The sequence below is a fragment of the Cladophialophora bantiana genome (genome assembly GCF_000835475.1).
Source record: "Cladophialophora bantiana CBS 173.52 unplaced genomic scaffold supercont1.24, whole genome shotgun sequence".
Classification (NCBI taxonomy): Eukaryota; Fungi; Ascomycota; class Eurotiomycetes; order Chaetothyriales; family Herpotrichiellaceae; genus Cladophialophora; species Cladophialophora bantiana.
Window position 1 is genome coordinate 355,637 of NW_015971598.1, and position 20,201 is coordinate 375,837.

Genomic DNA, 20,201 nt, shown 5'->3' on the forward strand with positions numbered 1-20,201 from the left:
CATCAAGGTTTGTCAGTATGAGGCACGGTCAACACGGTCAACGCGGTGCTGTCGCGAACTTACGCGTTCTGGGCCCCCTAACATAGAATCAGATTGTCGGCTGTATGCTTCTTACCACTGACGCCATGAGAGGGTGTCGGATACAAAATCCCGCTTACGCTCCTGGCAAAGACCTCAAGCTGGTGCAATGTTTTACGAGGCTTCAAGGACCCTGCATTGTTGGCTGGCGTCATAGCAATACAACGGAGTGACATGCCGGCCACTGAAGACTCTTAGAGCGGCCCTGCATGCCTGCCTCTTAAATGACCAGGTGTTGATAGCGAGAAGACATGATGTGACTTATAATCATTTACTTCTCGCTTGCTCTCTCTGCTCTCACCATCACTCCAAATAGCAGTAGCCAGTTCTCGAAAGTTACAATCAATTAAACAATTACCTGTGCCACACAAGCTTGCTGGTCTCCATTTGCGTTGCCCGCGGAGGATCATCATGTTGGAAGGCCAGTCAAGAATCGTAATAAGCGGAGCCGGCCAAGGTACAGCCTACCTGAATCATCCTTCACTATTTACATCGAAACAAGCTCACTTCTACCTAGGCATTGGAAGAGCTATAGCTCGTCATTTCGCATCTCGGGGCCACAAGATCTTCATCCTTGATCTCAACGAGGATAATGTCCGGCACACAGCTGAAGAGCACTTAAAAGAACACTCGGACCGCGTTGGTTGGTCTCGATGTAACCTCCGCAGTGTTGAAGACATCCGCTCCACTGTCCAGAAGGCCGCAAAGTTTCTCGACAATCGCATCGACTATTTGATCAACAATGCTGGCATCTCATACCCCTACTGGCCGGACGGGAAGACCATGGCTGACGAGTCCGTCCTGGACAAGTGGCAGGTGTATGTGGAGACCAACCTCACAGGTCCCTTCGTCATGTCTCAAGCATGCATCCCTTTTATGAAGGTCGACCGGCAAGAAGATAAGGAGAAGCTTCCCGGGTCCAAGGTTGGGACGGCAGGGCCTTGTATCATCCATGTCAGCAGTATTCGCGCCATGATTTCAGACCCCAATCAGGAGGGCTATGCTTCGACAAAAGGTATTAACTTGGAGTCAACCATTATCTCCATCGGGCAATACCCTAACTGACTGTCTATCTAGCCGGGTTGCTCGGACTCACTCAGAGTATGGCAGTCTCCCTACAGTCATTTGGCATCCGGGTCAACATGGTATCCCCGGGGCGAATCAAGGTAACCCATGAGAATCCCTCTGCTGATGAACACGGAGAGGATTGGTCCGTGGAAGAAGATGATGTCAACGTGCACCCTGCCAACCGAGCCGGTTTGCCCGATGATATTACTGAGGCATGTGAATACCTGCTGGGTGCAGGTTTTGTGACGGGTCAAAATCTGGTTGTCGATGGCGGAGTGAGTAAGGTGAAGGGTAAGGCGTAAAGATCCCAGAGGATGGTAGTGCCAGCAAGCAATGATGAGAGCGAATGTCTCTCGGATGCTTCTGTAGTAGATGGGCGTTACCAGGATGAAACACTCAATCTATGGCCGCTGTCCTGCTACTTACTACCTCCATGGACATCGTGCCAAGCAGACATGGATATCAGACCAGTGGAGTCGACTCTGACGGACTCGGTATCAAAAGTAGCCGAGCTCACAGGCAGAATAACAGCCGCTTACTCAAGCAGCAGATCGAGACCATTCGGTCCCATCATGTCGTCCCCATTCCTCCCCATCGTTCCACCAGTGTGCTACTCACCACTCCCCGGATTGTCGTATTCGGTCTCCCCTCATCGGTGACCGAGCTATTCGATTGGCCACTCCATATATCTGCTGACCTCATCGCTCAGAGGTGACACCAAGAGGGCGCCGTGGTCAAGAAGTTGCCCAGAAAGGACCACCCTATATAAAGCAGAAGTGGGGATTGTACGATGAGCAAAGTAGGACTCAGCATCGATGCTCGCTCGATCCTGTTCTGCTGTGACAATATCTATCTCCCCATTTACCAAAATCCGTCGCACCTGCCCAACATCTGCATTGCGTCAATTCCAGCATCTCCGAATACCAATTCGACGGACTATGGCTACTGCGTCTCACATCGAGCTGAATCCCGCCAGCGCTGGTGTCTACCATGTCCCCGATATAACAACTGAGTCTGGCAAGATTGGAAGCCAGCTTCTTCAGGAAAACCACGACCAATTCCATATCTACTTTAATAACAGCGGCTTCCATAACCATATTGCTCATCATTTGTTAAGCATTTACGCCCTAGGAGCCACTCCGGAACAGATCCAGCAGGCTTTCGACATCAACAAGTCCTATCAAAGGCCTCAGTTCCCGGTGGATAAACAGGATGTCGAAGCACTGACAGATGACGACAAGTTTAGAGAGTTTTTGGGCAAGGAGCGCTATTTCCATGACTTTGAGATCTTCTTTCAAAAAGAAATTGAGGAAAAGGGCTGGGAGAAAGTTCTGAATGAGCACTTGTTTGCGCGGAATGAGCATGCTGAGAATCTGCTTGACAGAATGTTTGCTGGTGAGGTGAGCTAGGGTGGGATCTAACGCTGATACTGACCAACAGCAGGCTTCTTACACCCCTTGATCCATCTCGGATTTGGTGTCGAGTTCAAGCAACCAGCCATCATTGTCGAAGCCCTTGCCCAAGCGGCAGTACACGATGGGTGGACAGGAAAATTCCTCCACGCCGCCGAAGATGCCGCTAAAGGCAATACTACATCGAAAAGTCTGGTGCAGCTCATCCACGAGGCGCGTGCAAATGAAAAGCTCCGCACATCTGCTCACTGGGAGGACGGCAACAAAGTACGCGATGGTGTTTTCGTCCGCGCTCCAGATGAAATGATATCACTGGCATCTCAATGGCATGTCAAGCCTGACGAGCTGGAGCAGAAAACAGCCGAGATGATCAACGCTAGCATCTATTTCGCAGGCGCAGCACAGAAACCGACCAAGCAGATCAAATTCGACTTCTTCTACATGCACTGCGTCAACTGCTCCATCTTTTTCTCTGCATTCCTCAAGGAGCCATGGTTGAAAGTGGAGGACAAGTGCAGGCTGCTGGAATGGAAGGGCCGAATCGATCTTGCTTTGTATGTGTCACGAGGATGTCCGGAGCTGCTGATAGATGAAATCAAGAACTACCAACCCAAGAACTCGAGTGACGGGTGGCCAGAAATCATCCGTCGGGTCGACAAGTTCCCTGACGATGGCCATGCCAGCAAACTTGTCCGGGCGATTGCGAACGGCGAGCAAGTGTGCAAGCAGTACGAGGCTCAGGCGGGTGATGCATTCCCCATTAAGGGAGACATGTTCTTGAGGCTGGGTCACATGGCAATCGACTCGGTGGAAAGCAGTGATCCCAACTGGGTGAGATCTGCCGGTTTTGAAGAGGCGTGGGAGAGTATTCCAGGACGGGCTAAGTTGTGAATTATCGCTGTACGTAATACTCAAGTATGACGAGAATGTAACAGTATCTACTTGTAAGTAATTAATATTGTTCTCCTTCTGTTTGATAATGCGAGGCACATCTTCGATGCCCTTGACGGCGGACAGCGAGAGAGCCCACTTGAGAGCCGAGAGAAGGTACATATAACTCAACACCCAGCTCAGGACGAGCGTGATAATGATAACGCCCCGTGCTGAACCCCCGACTCGCGCGAGCCGGTGAGCAGTCGAGCCTCTTGGGGGGAATAAGTGGCACCGCGAATAGTGACCACAATTCACACCCAGGGCAATTCTTCCCATTTCACTCAAAACTTTTGGTGCAGACTTGTGAGTTTTATTTTACCTTGATAGAACCTCAAGTCTACAGGCTACTTGAAGATATCAATATTATACATCATTACCTCAGAAAAAGTTGGTAGAGAAGGGGGCTTTGAAGTTCTGGCGTTCTAGCCATGGTGCGTTCTGACCGCGAGAGTGTGCCACTCTTTGTTTCCACAGGCTCGCTGCTTCCATCGACCGACAGTCATGTGATGTTGTCCACTGCTTTGTCTAGAGAGACGTCGTCGAGTTTCCACCAGTGCTCAAGTTCAGTCGTTTCGACCGGGCCGAGGAAATGCCTCTGGCGCCCGTCTTCTGGATTTGTGAGAGATCTAAGGGAGACCCTGGATTGAAGACAACAGTTCCGACGAGGCTGCGTACGGATTCGCCAAGCATGGGATGTTGAAGCAAAAGAAATATCTTGTTGCCCGGAGCAAGGCTGGTAGCTAAGCATTTCGATGTCTCTTGGGCCTTTAAATATTCATGTCATTGCTTCTGATGATGGAACGCAGATAACGTTGGTTGATTCGTGAGCCTGTGTCAACCGTCCTCATTGTGTCAGGAACGGAATTGGCTGCCTTGAGAGGTAGAGAGTGACCGGTCATCTGTGCTGCTGCGTCTTTCACACCCTCTCTAGGTGTCTGCCTCCTGGGCTCTTTCGGTTGGAACATTGCTCAGCGTCGTCTTCGGCGCGCCGTCCTTGTCCTCGACACTCTGAACTACTACCCCAAGACGGGGGGGCAGACCAGCCAAGGAAGCAGCAACGGGAGACAATTTCGACGCCCATTCAATGAGTTTTTCGCTATCCAGTCCGAGCACGGTGAATGTCAAGTATCATCTACCTCGTAAAACAAAAGTGTGGCGTGCCTCGTACATAGTTGTGGCTGTGAGGCCTGTGGTTGCGGGTTGTCGATTGACTTCGTGTTTTCCTGCCAATCACTGCACACCCCGCAGGTCGTGGTTGTTACTGGTGATACTGGTGATACTGGTGACACTGGCGGCACTGGTGGCACTTGGTTCAATTTCCCCGCGTCAAGCAACCACCAAGCAGCATCATCATCCTCATTCGCATCCTCATCCTCACCGAGCCACTCTAGGCACCAACCACTCCTTCCGTTTCATCCACCGTCTCCCTTCCTCGGTGTTATTTCTTGTTGCTGTTTCATATCTTCTTGCCGCCGGTTTGACCATCCTCAGGCCCAGACGCAAACAAGATGCCAGACGACAAAAAGCCCCCAGACAACGCCATCCCCCCTCCTCCCATGGATCCTTTCCCCACCTATCAGACTCCCTATCCTCGCTCCAACAAAGACGACGAGAACCCATTCATCCTATTCCGTCGCTTTGCTGATGAGCAGTTCTCGTCATTCTTCTCAGGCTTTCCCCATTTCTTTGGCCTCTCCTCCGGCCGCAGTGACCGCTGGAAGAAGGAAGTTGACGACCTGATGCGCCAGAGACAGGAGTGGGAGGAAGGTTTTCGGAAGCAGGTTGAGCAGGAGTGGGAGGAGATGAGACAGCAGTTGGAAAAGTCCAAGATGGAAGCCTGGAAATCGATGGAAGAAGCATGGAAACAACACTCGAATGAGAGCAGGAGTGATGCGAAGGATGCACCCTGGTGGACTCGAGGCAGGGCTGCCCATTGTCCTGCCCTGAACGGCCAGGAGCCACAGAAGAATGCCGACAAGTGTCCAGCCCTCTACGATGAAGCGGACCAACCGAGAACAGAATTGGATGCTTACGATGCGTTACCCTGGAAAGAAAATGGCACACAAGTCTCGGTGGCTGAGGCCTCAGCGGAACAGCCGACCGAGAAGAAGCCTTTCGGGTCATGGTTCTCCGCTCTTGGATGGGACGGCAGGCAGAGAGAGAAATATTCAAGAAACAACGGCAGCAACAATGTCGCGACCGAAGACCGTGCTCCTCGAATCGCGGGACCGATCCCTCCGCCTTCTCCATATTCCTTCTGGGCAGCCCGCCGCATGCAACCGTTCAACAATTCGGACGAGACAATCCCTTGGCTTCTGCTCAGCCCTTACTCTCCCATCTACCTCTGCAATCCTGCACAACCGCGACTTTTCAAGGTCAAGATCCAAGACTCGGAAGGAGTTCCATTCCAGATCTCTGATGCCACATTCTTCGAGAGACTGTATACGAACATAGACGAGAAGATGGCGAGACGTAGGCCCTGGGCAGATGCATTTGAGGATTTGTTGAGTCTTCAGCAGACAGGAAAGATGGTCGAGAGGGACAACTGGAATACCTGGAGGACCCCCAACACTTGGATACACGACATGGTAAGCCGGGGCAGCTTTGGGCCTTTGTGGGGCTTTAACGAACAGGGCATGCTGGTCAAACGGGCTCACGGCCAACGTATTCCAACGACGGCCGAACCTTCATTGAAATTCGAAGACCGGTGTGGCAGATGGCGCCAGAACCACCAATGTCGACGCAACAAATCCGCTGAAGATGCAGGCGCAGAGGAGGAACAATACGTCCCCACAGAACTCAGAAGTAGGCTAGCTCACTCCCCAGACGCCAACAGCTCCGGTGCGATTGCTCCAGACCATGGCGAAGCGGCTACAGAGGAAGGCGATGCAGGCGATTCAGAGGATTCAACTTCTCTCTACACGACATCGCCTTCATTATCTTACTCGTATGGCTCCTCTGCCAGCAATGACAATGACCAGGATGCTACCAAGTCTGTGGTCTCGACCCTTACGACGCTTCGCACGCGTACGTTACCCGATGGCTCCATCGAGTCTAAACTTGTCTTGAAATCGCGCTTCGCGGACGGCTCAGAAGAGATTCAAGATTTTGGGACAGTAAATAGTGCCAACCCGCACGCCTTGACCAAGACGGAGGATAAGGAGACACAAACTTGGCCTCAATCGGACCACGCTCAATTGCCGAAGGGCGAACATGCCAAGGGAAGCCAACGGGATGTGTTCGACATGTATCGAGACCAACTCCGACTGCTTGAGGACCAGCAAACGAAAAAGGATGAGTACCAGCGGCAGCAGGAGCAGGAGTCAGAAGGGTCAAAGCGGTTCCCTCGAAGGATTCCAATTTCGACAGATGAGCCAGAGGCCAAGTCGGAGCACGAGCAGCTGCCCCTGCCAACACAGCAGCAGCAACAACAGCAAGAGAAGGACATTAACGGTGAGCGACCCAGACGGAGTGGCGGTGGATGGTTTTGGAACTAATTGAGTCGCGACAATTAAATTGGACATCGAAGTTAAGGATACGACCAAGACAGCAGGTCGGCACATTCTCTCCTTCTCAATCTCATGTGCAGCTTGCACATTTCGCCTCTAATATATATACTGGCTCTCTCCTGCTTACTGGCTCCAGGAGCGTCGGGCACTGTCACACGAAGACTAAGTTCGCCAAAGACACTCAACACCGATTGGGACTGTCGGCTTCTTCGTCTGGAACGCGATTCCACTTGAAGACGCCCATTTTTCTTCGACGAACAGCATAGGGCTTTGGCATTGATATTGATCCTGATATTGGTATTGGCACGAATGGATGACTGAATGGGGTGTATGTAAATAGTTCTACTCCTCTCTATCTTAGTTGGCTAGTATCCATCACCATCACCACCACCATCCTTCTCTTTTTCTGTTTCGTCGTATACATCGCGGTGCCGCAGTTTCGTAGCGCCTGAGCAGCTTATACTTTATTTGACGTATGAGAGTGTAAGGAAGTCCGTGAATTAAGACATGACCGCCATCGGCCGTGAGCTATGCTATGCTACGTTGCCATGTGATGCCATGCTATGCGTCGCGGTGCGACGCGGTGCTATGTACGTACATACAAGGTGGACGGGGCAACGAGAATAGAAACAGGAACAGGAACAGGAACAGCAACGGACAGCCTCCATTTCACAGGCGAAATCCGCATTGCAGCGCAGCGGACTGCAGCACCGGTCTCGAACCGACCGTGATCAATCATAACCAGACGTGGTGCTGTGGGCGCTGGAATCCGACTAACTCGCTCGCTCGATCGCTCGCTCATGCAACATTTAGAATGCAGAAAATGGATACTAGGGTCGAGGGGGAAAAAAATTCACAAAAACTCCGTGGGACATCAATCACCTAAATTCATGCCGCCTTTCCAATCCTTGTCTCGTTGAGCATTGCCTCGTCAAGCCCCAGTTCATCATATCATTCTCGCATTGCATCGCGCCCCAAGTATGCAGGTGGTTTTGCCGTGTCCCAAACTGATACAATGGGCTGTCATGTCTCATCAACCAGAGCTGCCTGGTTCATTGCATTTTCAATGCTGTCTCACCTCTTTTCTGGCTTCATGTGGTATCTTTTCCAGTCCTTCAGAAAACATCATCTGGCCATTCCCAGTTCTCTTTCTGGATACTCTGCATCTGCATTATCGCAACGTGATGGTTGACTTTCATTTTCCCAATGTCTGCATCTCTGTTTCCAGGTTTCATTTCTGAAACGGACTTTAGACTGAAGATATCATTCGTGGTGCACTGGTTTTCCTTCTGAGTCTGTCCTGCTCCATTTTCTTCGTCTTCTTCGAGAATGACAGAGAAATGATGTGGGAAACCTTCGCCTCTGACAATCGATGAACGCCGGCTCTGCGTTCTTGGATCGTGCTTCGGTTGGGCATTGATGTCTGATGTTGAAATTGCAACCAAACTGCCATCTCCTTTGCTCCTAAGCTGCGGTTGATTTGTGGTGTTGCTCAACGTCTTCAACGCTGCACGCTCCGGCAACGGTGGGACAGGCGGGACCTCTGCTCCGGACTGTTTCCGGCTCTGCTTCTTAGCAGACCGCTTTGGTGGAGAGGCGTCATCTTCGCGGGCTATCCCGGGAGTCTGAGGATGCTGTGTGTGAGAGGGCGATGGTGGCTGAGGAGTATTAGCCCTCAAACGAACCTCCGCTTGCTTCTGTCTTAACAAAGCTCGCAGCTGTTGATTCTCCTTCTCCAATTCCCGGCGGGTTGGACGTTTCTGATGATCGAGGTCGATGTGACCGTCAGTCCACTCGGAATCGGCCACGATGGTCGTAGATGAAGTCTGACTTGAACGTCTGCTGCTGTTTGGTGGTGGCTTGCTCTTGGATCGGACGCGAGTCGTTGCTACAGTGTCTTCTGAGATCTCTTCACCTGTTGTCGCAGCTAGGCCCACGTTGGATTTTCTTCTTTTTATGCCAAATTGTTGAGCGTATGCCTCTTCTGCGCGTCTCTTCCTGTCATTGAGCAGGTCTAGATCGCTGTTATGACTCGGTGCTGAAGTTTTCTTTTCCGGACTGTCTGGCCAGTCTGCTGTCTTCTTCTTGTCACTATGGAGGTTCCACAGCGAAATGCTCTTCCGGAGACCGTTCTTCTTCTTGGAAATTCGTTCTACTTCAACTCTTGTTGTATTCTCTTTTGCCCTAGCCTTGGTGCCAAATTTAAAAAGACGTTGTTTGAGGGTCGGGGCAATCACCGCTTCCGGTTTGAACTCGTCCACGTCGATAGACGAGTGTTGTGGCGATGCTCGCGGGATGGGATCATCGTCTGATTCAGTTCCAGAGTAACTAGTGACTGAAATGTGCTCGTGCCATGTAGAAGACACTCCAGCAGACCTGGTGTTCATGCTCCCCTCTGCAAATTTGGAGGCCCGTGCTGGGAGATCGTCTTCCTTGTGGGGGTTGGGGTCAGTATTTTCAATTGGAAAACTCGATTGCTCTTGTGGTGGGCCTCGACTGGTCTTTGGCCTCTCGTTGACGCCCACTGAATGGGCCAAGGGGGCAAACGGATGTGACTCTCTCAGTTGTTTGCTTGGTTGAAGCATTCGGATGTCTCCCTCATGTGGTTGCAGGAAGATATCATCGGTCAACGGAGTAGTTGTCTTGGGTGTGTATGGCCTACTCCAAGCTTCCCGCTCTTCTGTGATGAAGTACGGCTCATTTTCAGCGCTGTCGAACGTCTTCAAGGTCAAATCGATGTTTCTCCAGGTTGGGCTCGACCGAGGAGGATTTTTGGGGGAAGGACTTTCGCGATATGAGACACGTAAACTAGAGACATGTTGTAACTCTGATCTCTTGGGGCTCGTTGGCACGTTTCGAGAGGGTAAGGTATTATCATTCAACGTTCGAACATGTGCCTGGAACCTCTGTCGAGGTGATAGCGGAGGAGACAAGGCCGAAGCTGGGCAATGGTGGCACGAATCGACCGTAATGGGCGCAGGCGTCGGGGCTCGGGAGGGAGCCATCATCGACTGTGTTTGGGACAAGAGGTGGGCGAATTCTTGACGATTCATGGTGATGCCAATATTGATTATGCCATTACAATTATTGCTAATGCTGTAAAGACCATGCAAAGACGATAAGCAGTTCGGAACTGGATACGAGTAGAGAAGATAGCGGTTGCGTGGTAAAGTGAAAGTTGACTGATTTGTTTACAGTCACCAGCATAACACCGCATGCAGCAAGGGGGGGGGGCGGGAAATTAGTGGGGGGAGTGATTGGCACTGACAGGCGCCGAGGCGAAGCACTTACGCAGCTGTCAGACCCGATTCCTTGGGGATCGACCGCCCGCGTCCGAATCCATAAAGCCCAATTACGACACCTAAAGTTTGGCTTCAGTGGGAACGGCTTTGACTGTTTTCGGCAAGTACGGAGTGGCTAGGTATTACTTATAGGCCTGGCAGAGTAGGGTTTCTTCAGCTCTTATTCGCCTCAGCCATACCCAGTAGGCAATGCACCGCTGAACTTCGCTACTGGGTACCTCTCCCCCTCCTCCGCTCTTGTGGGGGCTACCTCCTGTAAACCTGTCCGCGTTATGAGAAACCCCCGGTGCCCCCTTTTGCCCCTCCCAGTTGCTTGATCACACTGCATCTATGAGGTACAAGGGGTAGAGGGCACTCCGTACTTTACCCATATGGCCGGCATAAATTAATCACCCATGGGTTTCGGGGATGATCCATGTGCGCCTCGCTCGCCTTACATTTCTCTCAATCCTCAACCGCGACTCGACTCATGCTTACTGAATATTTATTGGCATTTCAAACCCACGGGATTGACGACCTAAACTGCACTACCCTACACTCTCAAGGATGCGACACTATTTGTCCGGATGCTGGTATGGGAGAGTCCATGCTCAGTCAAGCACCTCTTAAACCTCCTCGCATGCCTGCGCTCACTATCGCAAGATGAGACTCATCCCACACCTTGATCGAGACCTGTTTGACTACTTGCGCCCATTCGTCGCATGATCTCTTGATAGCAATGGTTGGTGTTCCGGGAAAGAGTAAGGGCTGCAGTACCTGTCGCCGCCGCAAAAAGGGTGTAAGTACTGCGACAGAGCCACCCTCCATGACACCCACTCAGTTCGTTGCTCTAGTGCGATCAGAAACGTCCAATTTGTGGTCAATGTCTCACAAGTGGCAACATTTGCGGAGGCTATGATCGTGAGCGAACCTTTATCCTTCATCCCGCCAGCGAAAAAGTCCAACACGCCATCTTCATCCGTCGTACTAAACCCTCCATCGTCTCTCTCCCAGGCTCCGTCAACCGGGAAGCCGTTGAGTCGCAATGCAAGAGTCTGTTTTGGGACCTATACATGCCCCAAGGAGAGGCTGCCTGCCGGGATGACTTTATCATCCGCTGTGGCCAACCCATGAATTGGACAGAAGTCATCCAAGGTGTCTCGAAACAGGATACCTCCCTAGCAGACGCCTTTTCAGCTTTGAGCATTTCAAGAGTCGGCCAAGGCCACAGGGATATCCGCCTTGTTCACGAAAGTGCAAAACTGTATGGAAAGGCACTCAAAGAGCTGCAGCTCGCTCTCTTCGATCCCCAACGAATGTATTCGGATCATGTCCTCATGGCGTGTATGCTGTTGGGGCTCTATGAAGTCTTCGAGGGTCCAGCATTCAATTCGCGAAGTTGGATGGCACATGCTACAGGAGCGGCTCGACTGATCCAACTTCGTGGCCCCAAGCGTCATCAGACTTGGCTTACCCACCACCCTTTCCTGGCTGCCAGGATCCCCACAATATATGCCGCCATTCTACAGAGAAAGGCAACATACTTGGCTACGGAAGAATGGCGAACGGTGCCCTGGGAATTCCAGCACAGGACCTATTTTGATAGGATGGTCGATCTCGGCATTCTCATCCCAGGTATCTTGGAGCGATTTGACATTCTCCGGGAGTGTGATTCAGACACAGCTTCAGAACTTGCCCAGCTCCTGGATGAATGCAGAGATCTGCAGACAAAAATGAACAAATGGAGAGATGGCACAAAGAAAGGAGCTACTCCACGCGTTGTCGAGCATGACCCACTCGATCAGTCTTGTTATCCTTTCACCACCGACCTGTGGTTCGAGAACCATTTATTCGTCCATGCGCGGCTGGTTTATCACACTTGTTCGCTTGCGCTGAGCGAAGTGGGAAATGAAGTCCTGCAAGCTCTCAATCTCCGAGACCAAAAATTCTTGTACTCGATCGACCATGCATCACTGAAAGAGCTGTTCGATGCAGAAGGCCAAGCAGCCAACGTTTGTCGATGTGTTACTTATTGCTTGCAACCAGAGATGGGAGCTTGGGGTGCCAACATTGTCAATTTTCCTGCAAACCTAGCATTCGCGTACTATCAAAGAACAGGCCACACCGCCGCCACCGATTGGCTGGAGAAAGCTTTCCGGGCCGCAAAGTTGAGAGGACTGCACGTCAACAACGTCTTCGACGTGCTTCTACCAAGCTTTCGAGATGGAGACGATCGCGTGCGGTTTTCCAAGAGAGAATCGAGTACGGAATCATCATCGGATAGCAGTGTGCACTCGCCAGCTTCGAACCAGAGTGTCGCAAGTCACACCTTCTCCAATCATAGTCTGTCGAGTAATGCGACCACTATATTTATCTATGAAGATCCCTCCAAGGACTACGTCACGAACTATGAACCAGACTGAGACGCAACAGTCGTCTATTTATTACAAGACGTGAAGACTGATTGGGTCGTGGAAGTTGCTGAGTTTATCGAAATGAGACAAAGACAATTTCCTAACTACACCAAGTTGGAAGATTGATCGACCTCTGTAACATAACCACGAGTCCTGACAGAAGGATGGCCGGGATTGCCATCTGACACAACCTTTCAGCAGCTGCTTCCTGTATGAGCAGAGAAATCGACAACGGTCCTGCTCAATGTCTCTCGCATCTTTGGACAAGACTCTCGTCCCGTCGGGTTGCAACCAAAGGTGGAGCTGTGCCAGGCTTCAAATTTATCCCCCAAAAGAGTCGTGCTTTCATTAGAGACTGTCCCATAACACGGTTATTCTCCATTTCCTGTGTTTAAGCAGATTCATTGGCGCTCCCAAAGATGACTACAGATGCTCGGCCAAATAACGAGGGTTGAGCCTCACGGCTTCCTCACATTGGCTGAAAATCAAAATCCTTAAAGCGATCCGACCCCATATCTTCCCAGCCAGAAGGACGTAGTCCACAAATGCGAGCTTCGGTCTTCCGGAGCTGGGATCCTTCGCGCTTCCTGGATCCGGCAGCAAGCACATCGTCAATTGAATGGTCAACAGAAAGTACTTCTCACATCAGAAATTCCGTCTTCAGTTGGTCGCCTGGATTAGCAAGTTAGGGAAAAGGTTTCGCTCAGTTTCCCTTTTTCTCAAAGCCAGTCACAGCTCGTTTACATACCGTCCCGACCCTAGTTATTCCAAATCATAGTCTCGGCAGAATGAGAGCACCCAGTTCCTTGGAGCAGGCTGGCTGTTAAATCCGGATCGCTGCTATGACTAATTCTCCCAGCCGCTGTTCGATTGGCCTCAGGACTCCAACGGTCAGCGGTGATAATGGATGGCCTTGGCATCGATTTGAAGCCGCGACTTGGCCGCTTGGGCGCTTTACTCAGCAATCATGTGACTGGCTCACGTTTATCATCGTGGATTACTTAGTCTGACTGGGCACCTACTTGTCTGCAATGCCAGCCTTTAGTCACGGCCGTAAATTTTTTTATTAAAAAAAATGGTTGTGTTTAAATTGTCCGCCCTTGAGAAGAATCTAGTAGCTTTTTACTATTACTATACTTTTGACAGAAGCAAGATGCAATTCAAATCCCCAAAAATATTTGAATATTCCGCATCGGGGAATTGAACCCCGGGCTCTGTGGAATTTTAGTATTCACATAGTTGAGATCATACTTAAGTGCGACTTACGCCGGGTATGATGGTTTTCAGTGAAAACCGGCTATGTTACCATTACACCAATGCGGAGGGTGATTGTTGGAGCCTGCTCTGCACAATTTATGATCTTGATCTTGTTGGTGTGTAAAATGCGGGCAAGACGCCAGGAATGGTTCTAGCGCCTTGGCACCTGGTACAGCCTCGATCCTGGTCCAGGAGCATCGGCGCAGCAAACTGCGTCGAGACGTTACTTTTGCTTGCCGGCTCTCTACCTTTCAAGAATATCATGAGTAAATAGTTGTTCGCTTCCCCTTTGGTGATCGGCATCATAGTGCACAGTAAGACCCAGGCCATGTGCTCCGTACCATACAGGAATGTATATAGATTCCGCATAAACTCCGGACCTGGAATTTGGTGATTCCCAGACCGATGGTGAGATTGGCGAGCTTTCGTGCACTCGGGGCATTTCTCTTTTCCCCGTTTCTCGTCGATGGATCCCTGGAAATCAGAGCAGAGAGTGGCTGCAGGTAGGAGACGGATCTGTGCAAGATCGGAAGGAAGAGGACATACACACGTGTGAGGAAGGGGCTGTTTGGTGGCTGCCATTAGTGGGATCAGAACCATTATTGCCGGCTGGTCTGTCCTCCACCAGCATGCCCGGTCATATTATGCGAAGCATCCTTGCTTCCGACAAGCGGTCCTTGCAAATGCCCTCTCTCAACGTCAATCGCATCAAGCCCACTCTGCGAAATGTGTCGATCACTCCCCCGTCCGCAGGGTGCTCCGTCTGCTCTCCGCCGAGCTCAGCTTCTGAATGTGCTTTCTGGTGGCTGGTTCCCAGGCAAATCTTCGGGCATGGCTTCGGCAAGCTGTCCTTGAGGCCGGCGGCCTTTTCGCACTCTGCGTGTTCGTTGAGGTATTCCGAGAGAAACGAGAATCGGGGAGGGAAATCCAGAGAATTGAACTTGGCCAGTTCTTTTTCCAAGTCCATTTTCAATGCCGGGTGGATTGATCTCACGGTTTGACAGTCGGAATACAGAATTCTACGATCAATGCGGAGTACGGTAGCGAACATCAACGCAGGTGTAATAGATGGAGCTGAACGGGTCTGCGATTTCAGGTGCAACTCACGCCAGGCGTGCCGCTTTTATCACCACTCGCCCTCCCTCTCACCACTCTACTATCTGTTTGACTAGTCGGAACAGCTTGAAGAATTCGACCCGGGATTCTCTGAAGGGAGGATGATGCGGGCGTGGGGAGAGGACATCATTGACTATAGATTGAAATGGCGTTCGCTGGGGGTGGGCATATACATAATGGGTGTAGGCTGCTTGGGTCAAGACTAGTGAGTGTGCCCTCCTTTCGAGCCTACGCTGCATAGCTACAACCTCATCTTGCGTCCTAGGTACATTTATAGCATATGTGCAAAGAAGTATACTGGTTTTCTTGACAGGGCACTAATGCACGTCTGAGAGCTTGAGCAATAAGAATGTGAATGTTCCATAATTTATATTAAAGAGTATCCGGAAGAGCAGCGAGCTCACGACTAGGCGGTAAGATAGCCGCAAGGTCCGTTCATGTCGAATCGCTGCAAGACGCTGCTGGTCAACAATACTCTGCCTGAGTTAGCTTGCTGGCCATTTGCACAGAACGCCGCATCTCCGCGTAGAATACTGCAGACCCCACCATCTGCGTCCCGGATAACATTCTGACAGTTTTGCCAGCGGATCGCCAGTAATGCACTGCACACAACAGTCGTATGCGCTCGTAGTGACGGTTTCTATTACTATGCCGCTCGGATCACCATCAATAACGCCTTGTACGTATTGGCTGCTTGGATTTGAACGGCCAGGATGTTGTTGGTCACCCAGGCGGCTTAGAAGGAAGTTGAAACCGTTGTAGTGTCTGTTTCCGTGGTGGTCGTGGCGATAGTGTTGACTGAAATGGATGTGCTTGTAGTTGTGACAACGGTGGTCTCAGTGTTGCTCACTGTGGTTTCCGTGCTGATGCTTATCGATGGTGATCCGATCTCTATATTCGTGGTTGTGACGGTGGTAAAGACCGTGAGGGTGGATTGCACTGTAGCAACACATTTGATGCTCTGCCCACCTCTTGATCCACGTCCCGAAGACTGGCGTCCTCCTGCCGGAGACCTCACCAGATTCTAGAGACGGTCTAGGACCTAGCGTCTCTCTTTTTGTTGTGCACCCAAAGGTGTGTAGCTGGAGCTCTTGGTGACAGGGGTATATCCAGCAGTGCCAGGAATGGTTGAGGTGCTCGTAGCGGTCGAATCGGCGCAGTCGACGCCGCCGCAAACGTATTTGTGATGGTCGTACTGTCGCTTGAGGTCGATGTCGAAGTAATGGTCGAAGTGAAAATAGACATGACGACGATTTCAGTAGTTGTGACAGGGGACGTACTAGTTGTGGTTCAAGTCGTAGTGATAATGGGGGTAGATGTATCTGTGACCGTTGAGGTCTGCGTCGAAGCGATTGCTGATAGAACCACTGTTTCGTCAAGGTTAAAGTCGACGGGCGAAGGGCCCCATCCACCCTGGAACCCAGAGACAGTGTAACATGTCAAAGATAATGTCGGGCCGCTTAAAGGAGGTGGAGCGCGGACAAGTCATCGAAGTAACAACAAATATAAGGAGGGTGGTAAGCGGCATGTTGGGCAAAACGAATGGACGCGGTAATGACACCGCGACACTTCAGAAACCCGATACCTCAGTACGAGGGACGGGTTACTTACTGGAAGATCATGTCGAAGGGTGGCCAGGATTGCACTCCCTAGATCTTTGTATTCGCTGCCGTGCCAGCTCCTGAATAGATCGACGACATTGTTATTGTCATCTCGCATGGGCTGAAAGGGCGTGCTTTGAGGAGCCCGTTGCTAGGTGACGGTTTACAATGGCTGGACGTCCCGCCAAGATAGTACCTAGTAGGCATTTCCCCTACCATTTTAGAAGAATGGGCTTGCGGGGAGTCGGGGACAATAAGGGATACCCAGTACTGGCAATAGGGACCGCCACATGGGAACTATTGGTGCGGCTCAGTTTCCTCTTACCTGCATTGCCCCGGACTGGTCCTCACACGGCTCTGTCTGAAAAAGCTTCAGGGGTAAGTACCTCTAGGCTGCTTGAATACAGGAGTCTATATATATGTGTGTAGTTGTGAGTCGAAAGTCATTGCAGCTTCGCGTGCTTTCCACCCCTCATCCAAACCCAATATTTCATGTCTTTTAGCCTGAATGCCAGCCCTCAAGCACTTCGATACGCCCTTCTCATGGCTCACGGGGGCTATTGCTCCTTCTGGATCCCGTTGCTTCGGGCCGTCTTATGCCCTCCTCAGGCTGCGCCTTGTCGGGTTGCTCATAGCTTGAGCCAGCAGGGACAGAGAGCGGCAGATTCATTGAATGTGAGTGCATGATGATCTTCTTGAGCCCAGCCACAAAGTCGCTTTGATTCTTGGACTTTTCGGCGAGCTTTTCCTGCGCGATTTCGCTGCGAAGTTCTGCGATCTTCTTCGCCTCTCTCTCCTTAATCTCCGTGTCGATGGCTTCATCCCGAGCTTCTTTCCTTGCTATTAGTTCGAGCAACGTTTGTGAGAGGTCGTCCATGCTCTGGATGTCAATGCTGTTGCATTCCTCGCGATCAAAGTCGGGCAATGGGGGGTTTCTGGGATGTAGAGGCACGGTAACATGCTCAGCCTTCCTTGACAGGAATGAGAATCCGGCACTGGGCGCGGGTTGACCAGTCTGAAGATTCGGTCTATCACCCTTCACAGGCTGTTGCCAGTAAGGCTGTCTCTGTTCATAGGCGTCGACTCCTCCATGTATCTCGTAATAATGCTTCCAGCGGTCCTCCGCTGACAACTTTCTGTGCGAGAGGCTCTTGATTGCTCTAGATTGGCTGCCAGTTGCGTCGTTCTTGTTGGAGTCCCTCAGAGCGTGACGAGTGACGGCGGCAATGCAGGGATTGTGCCATGATTGACATTTCGCATCCTGGCACGTCTCCGGATTCGCGGCGAAATATGGACAGCGGAATTCGGGCCCTCTTCGTCTCTTGGACATTTGCCTATTGCCATCTTTCCCGGAGCCTTCCATACCGTATTCGCTTGCCCCACGCATTGCATCTATCGAGTCAGCGCTCATTCGTTTTGGAAACTTGAGGGCATCCGTGACAAAAGCACTAACAAACCCCGCTGCTGGCTCCGTGGGCTCCACTGTCGCCGGCCCTTCATGACTGAGCGAGATCTCTGTTTCAGTCGTCAAGGTCATATTGATGTCGTCCATAACGCTTAATCCTTCCCAGGAGCTGGCAAGAAGTGTGATTACTGGGTAGATGGTGACGTCTAAGAATCCATGTATTTAGCACGACCGAAACAGCATCCTCAAGGATCGACTTCAGCACGACATTTATAGAGACCCTGATGTGGGTGAACTTGCATACTAGATGGACCATATTGAAGAGTGAAGCAATTGTTGGCTAATATAGGGAGAAATCTTTCAGACAAGGGAGCATGGCAGTCGTACTTCCTGAAATCAAGGGTGGTTGAGCCTCGTGGACCGTGGTCATGTGCCCTGGGGTCACTCATTTTTTCCATTTAGAGCTGAGCCGGGGTACGACTAACTCAAAACTTGGAGGTGTAATGTCTGACCATAAGCCTCGAGCAATGGTATTTTGCATTGAGCTCGGGGCCCAAAAAATAAATACATTGCAGAAGCCGTGTCCATTCATTTCCCTCCAATTCATTCTACCTCTTGAAAGATGCCACAATTGGCAGAACGCTTGAATTCTCCATCCAAGGGATGCCGCTTCATTGTTGGCCTCACCCTGACCCCGGAAGGAAGGTTGTCCGATCACATGACTGTCACTGTGGCATCTTGGCATTTCTCCCCCCCATAACCCTCGCCGTCACCAACTAGTATTTCCTCTCTCTCACAATCAATGAATGTTCAGGCCTTGTCCCCTATATTAATAGGCACGAGTGCTGGCGCCTTGACTCGAATTCTCTAGAGGAAAGAAACACCCAGCACTTCCCCGTGACTGCGGATGTGCCGTATCGGCGTCTAACCACTTGCAGACACGGTCGGTGCCCAATATGAGGCTAGTCGGCGATAGCCGCCTCACTTAAAAAGAAAACTGCAAAGTTGCAAAGTTGCAGGCACCTGACTGAAATTTCAAACTTGCTGTGGGAAGTTCGGCTCGCTTCGCTGTTCGTCGCCTCCTTTTCAGCCTTGCCGTCAGTGGTCCTTCAAGTTACACAGCATGCAGGGATGCAATTCGAAGCTACCTCATCTCTACCTGGCCTTGAATGTCCATCCATCCTTTGCAAATTCCGGGAGCTGATTTTGGTATTCTTCACGCTGTATGGGAACGCTTCATAACTGTTGTTTTTCATGAGGCAGTCCGGGCATCATGAATCCATTCCATTTGCTACCTGAATGGCCGAATAATGCGATGTCCTGCACTGTGGTCTCTCGTGCTTTACTTTATCCTTGCTGATGGTTCTAGATTGGGCTAGCGGGACGGAACGGATATATAATGAATGATACATTCCCTCACGAAATGCAAAGTAGCGAGCGGAGTTGAGGCGTTTGCTAAATTTTTACAGTCTTTCATCAACAAGTTGTCGGATCCGGCAGGTACGTGTATAGATTGTCCAGTATCCTTTCAGCCATGCACTCCTTCATGCATTATATTTTTCAGCCTTGCTGGCCACCGTCACCCTTCTCTTGACCTTCAGTTTTAACCTTTTTTTTTCTCCTTACTCGACATGCTTACCCTTCGCAGCGTGGCTCCAATCCTACAACTCGAGTCCCTTTGGACTCGCCAGACTCGCCAGACATTCGCTCCCCAGGAATAATATACCAACATCCGGACTGCCAAAGGCCTTTGATTCTCGGGATGCGATAGAAGTTGACCCATTGAATAACACGTCCTGGAAATCCCACACCATGTCCATCCCAAGGACAGGCACCGAGCAGGTACCCGCCCCTCAAGCGAACACAGGGTTAGACACCCCAAAGCGATTGCGTTGTCCTGAATACGACGCTGATCCAAACTCGCCTACCACACCGGAGAAGTGTAGGGTCTGGGTTGGCTCTGGGATCGCTGCCGTTACGAGGCATTTAAGGGTTCACCATGCCGAGTGCCATGAGTTGATTGATAGCCTTAGCTCTTCTAAGCTCCAGTCAGTTGATCGGTACCAAAGATATCGTTCTTTTTACAGTGATCTTCGCGGACGTGAACGACGCAAAATCAAGCAGGCC

At 51.0% G+C, this 20,201-nt stretch overlaps 6 protein-coding genes and 1 non-coding gene across 7 annotated transcripts; 4 read left to right on the plus strand and 3 right to left on the minus strand.

Annotated features, from left to right (window-relative positions):
- Nucleotides 1-489: 489 nt before the first annotated feature.
- Z519_11890 (uncharacterized protein) lies at nucleotides 490-1,448 on the plus strand (the record flags this gene model as incomplete). Its single annotated transcript, XM_016769599.1, has 3 exons — nucleotides 490-535; nucleotides 596-1,093; nucleotides 1,156-1,448. 3 exons carry the CDS (start codon nucleotides 490-492, stop codon nucleotides 1,446-1,448), a joined length of 837 nt encoding a protein of 278 aa, XP_016614235.1.
- Nucleotides 1,449-2,084: 636 nt separating this feature from the next.
- Nucleotides 2,085-3,449, plus strand: Z519_11891 (uncharacterized protein; the record flags this gene model as incomplete). The annotated part of the gene is made up of 2 exons (XM_016769600.1): nucleotides 2,085-2,541; nucleotides 2,590-3,449. The coding sequence occupies 2 exons, from the start codon at nucleotides 2,085-2,087 to the stop codon at nucleotides 3,447-3,449; spliced, it is 1,317 nt and encodes a 438-aa protein (XP_016614236.1).
- A 1,550-nt stretch (nucleotides 3,450-4,999) lies between these two features.
- On the plus strand, nucleotides 5,000-6,988 carry Z519_11892 (uncharacterized protein; the record flags this gene model as incomplete). The annotated part of the gene is made up of 1 exon (XM_016769601.1): nucleotides 5,000-6,988. The coding sequence occupies one exon, from the start codon at nucleotides 5,000-5,002 to the stop codon at nucleotides 6,986-6,988; it is 1,989 nt and encodes a 662-aa protein (XP_016614237.1).
- A 1,127-nt stretch (nucleotides 6,989-8,115) lies between these two features.
- Nucleotides 8,116-10,053, minus strand: Z519_11893 (uncharacterized protein; the record flags this gene model as incomplete). The annotated part of the gene is made up of 1 exon (XM_016769602.1): nucleotides 8,116-10,053. One exon carries the CDS (start codon nucleotides 10,051-10,053, stop codon nucleotides 8,116-8,118), a length of 1,938 nt encoding a protein of 645 aa, XP_016614238.1.
- A 967-nt stretch (nucleotides 10,054-11,020) lies between these two features.
- Nucleotides 11,021-12,704, plus strand: Z519_11894 (uncharacterized protein; the record flags this gene model as incomplete). Its single annotated transcript, XM_016769603.1, has 2 exons — nucleotides 11,021-11,080; nucleotides 11,136-12,704. 2 exons carry the CDS (start codon nucleotides 11,021-11,023, stop codon nucleotides 12,702-12,704), a joined length of 1,629 nt encoding a protein of 542 aa, XP_016614239.1.
- A 1,176-nt stretch (nucleotides 12,705-13,880) lies between these two features.
- On the minus strand, nucleotides 13,881-14,018 carry Z519_11895. Its single transcript has one exon. It is a non-coding gene; the product is annotated as a tRNA-Glu (tRNA).
- Nucleotides 14,019-17,210: 3,192 nt separating this feature from the next.
- Nucleotides 17,211-18,221, minus strand: Z519_11896 (uncharacterized protein; the record flags this gene model as incomplete). Its single annotated transcript, XM_016769604.1, has 1 exon — nucleotides 17,211-18,221. One exon carries the CDS (start codon nucleotides 18,219-18,221, stop codon nucleotides 17,211-17,213), a length of 1,011 nt encoding a protein of 336 aa, XP_016614240.1.
- Nucleotides 18,222-20,201: the final 1,980 nt, after the last annotated feature.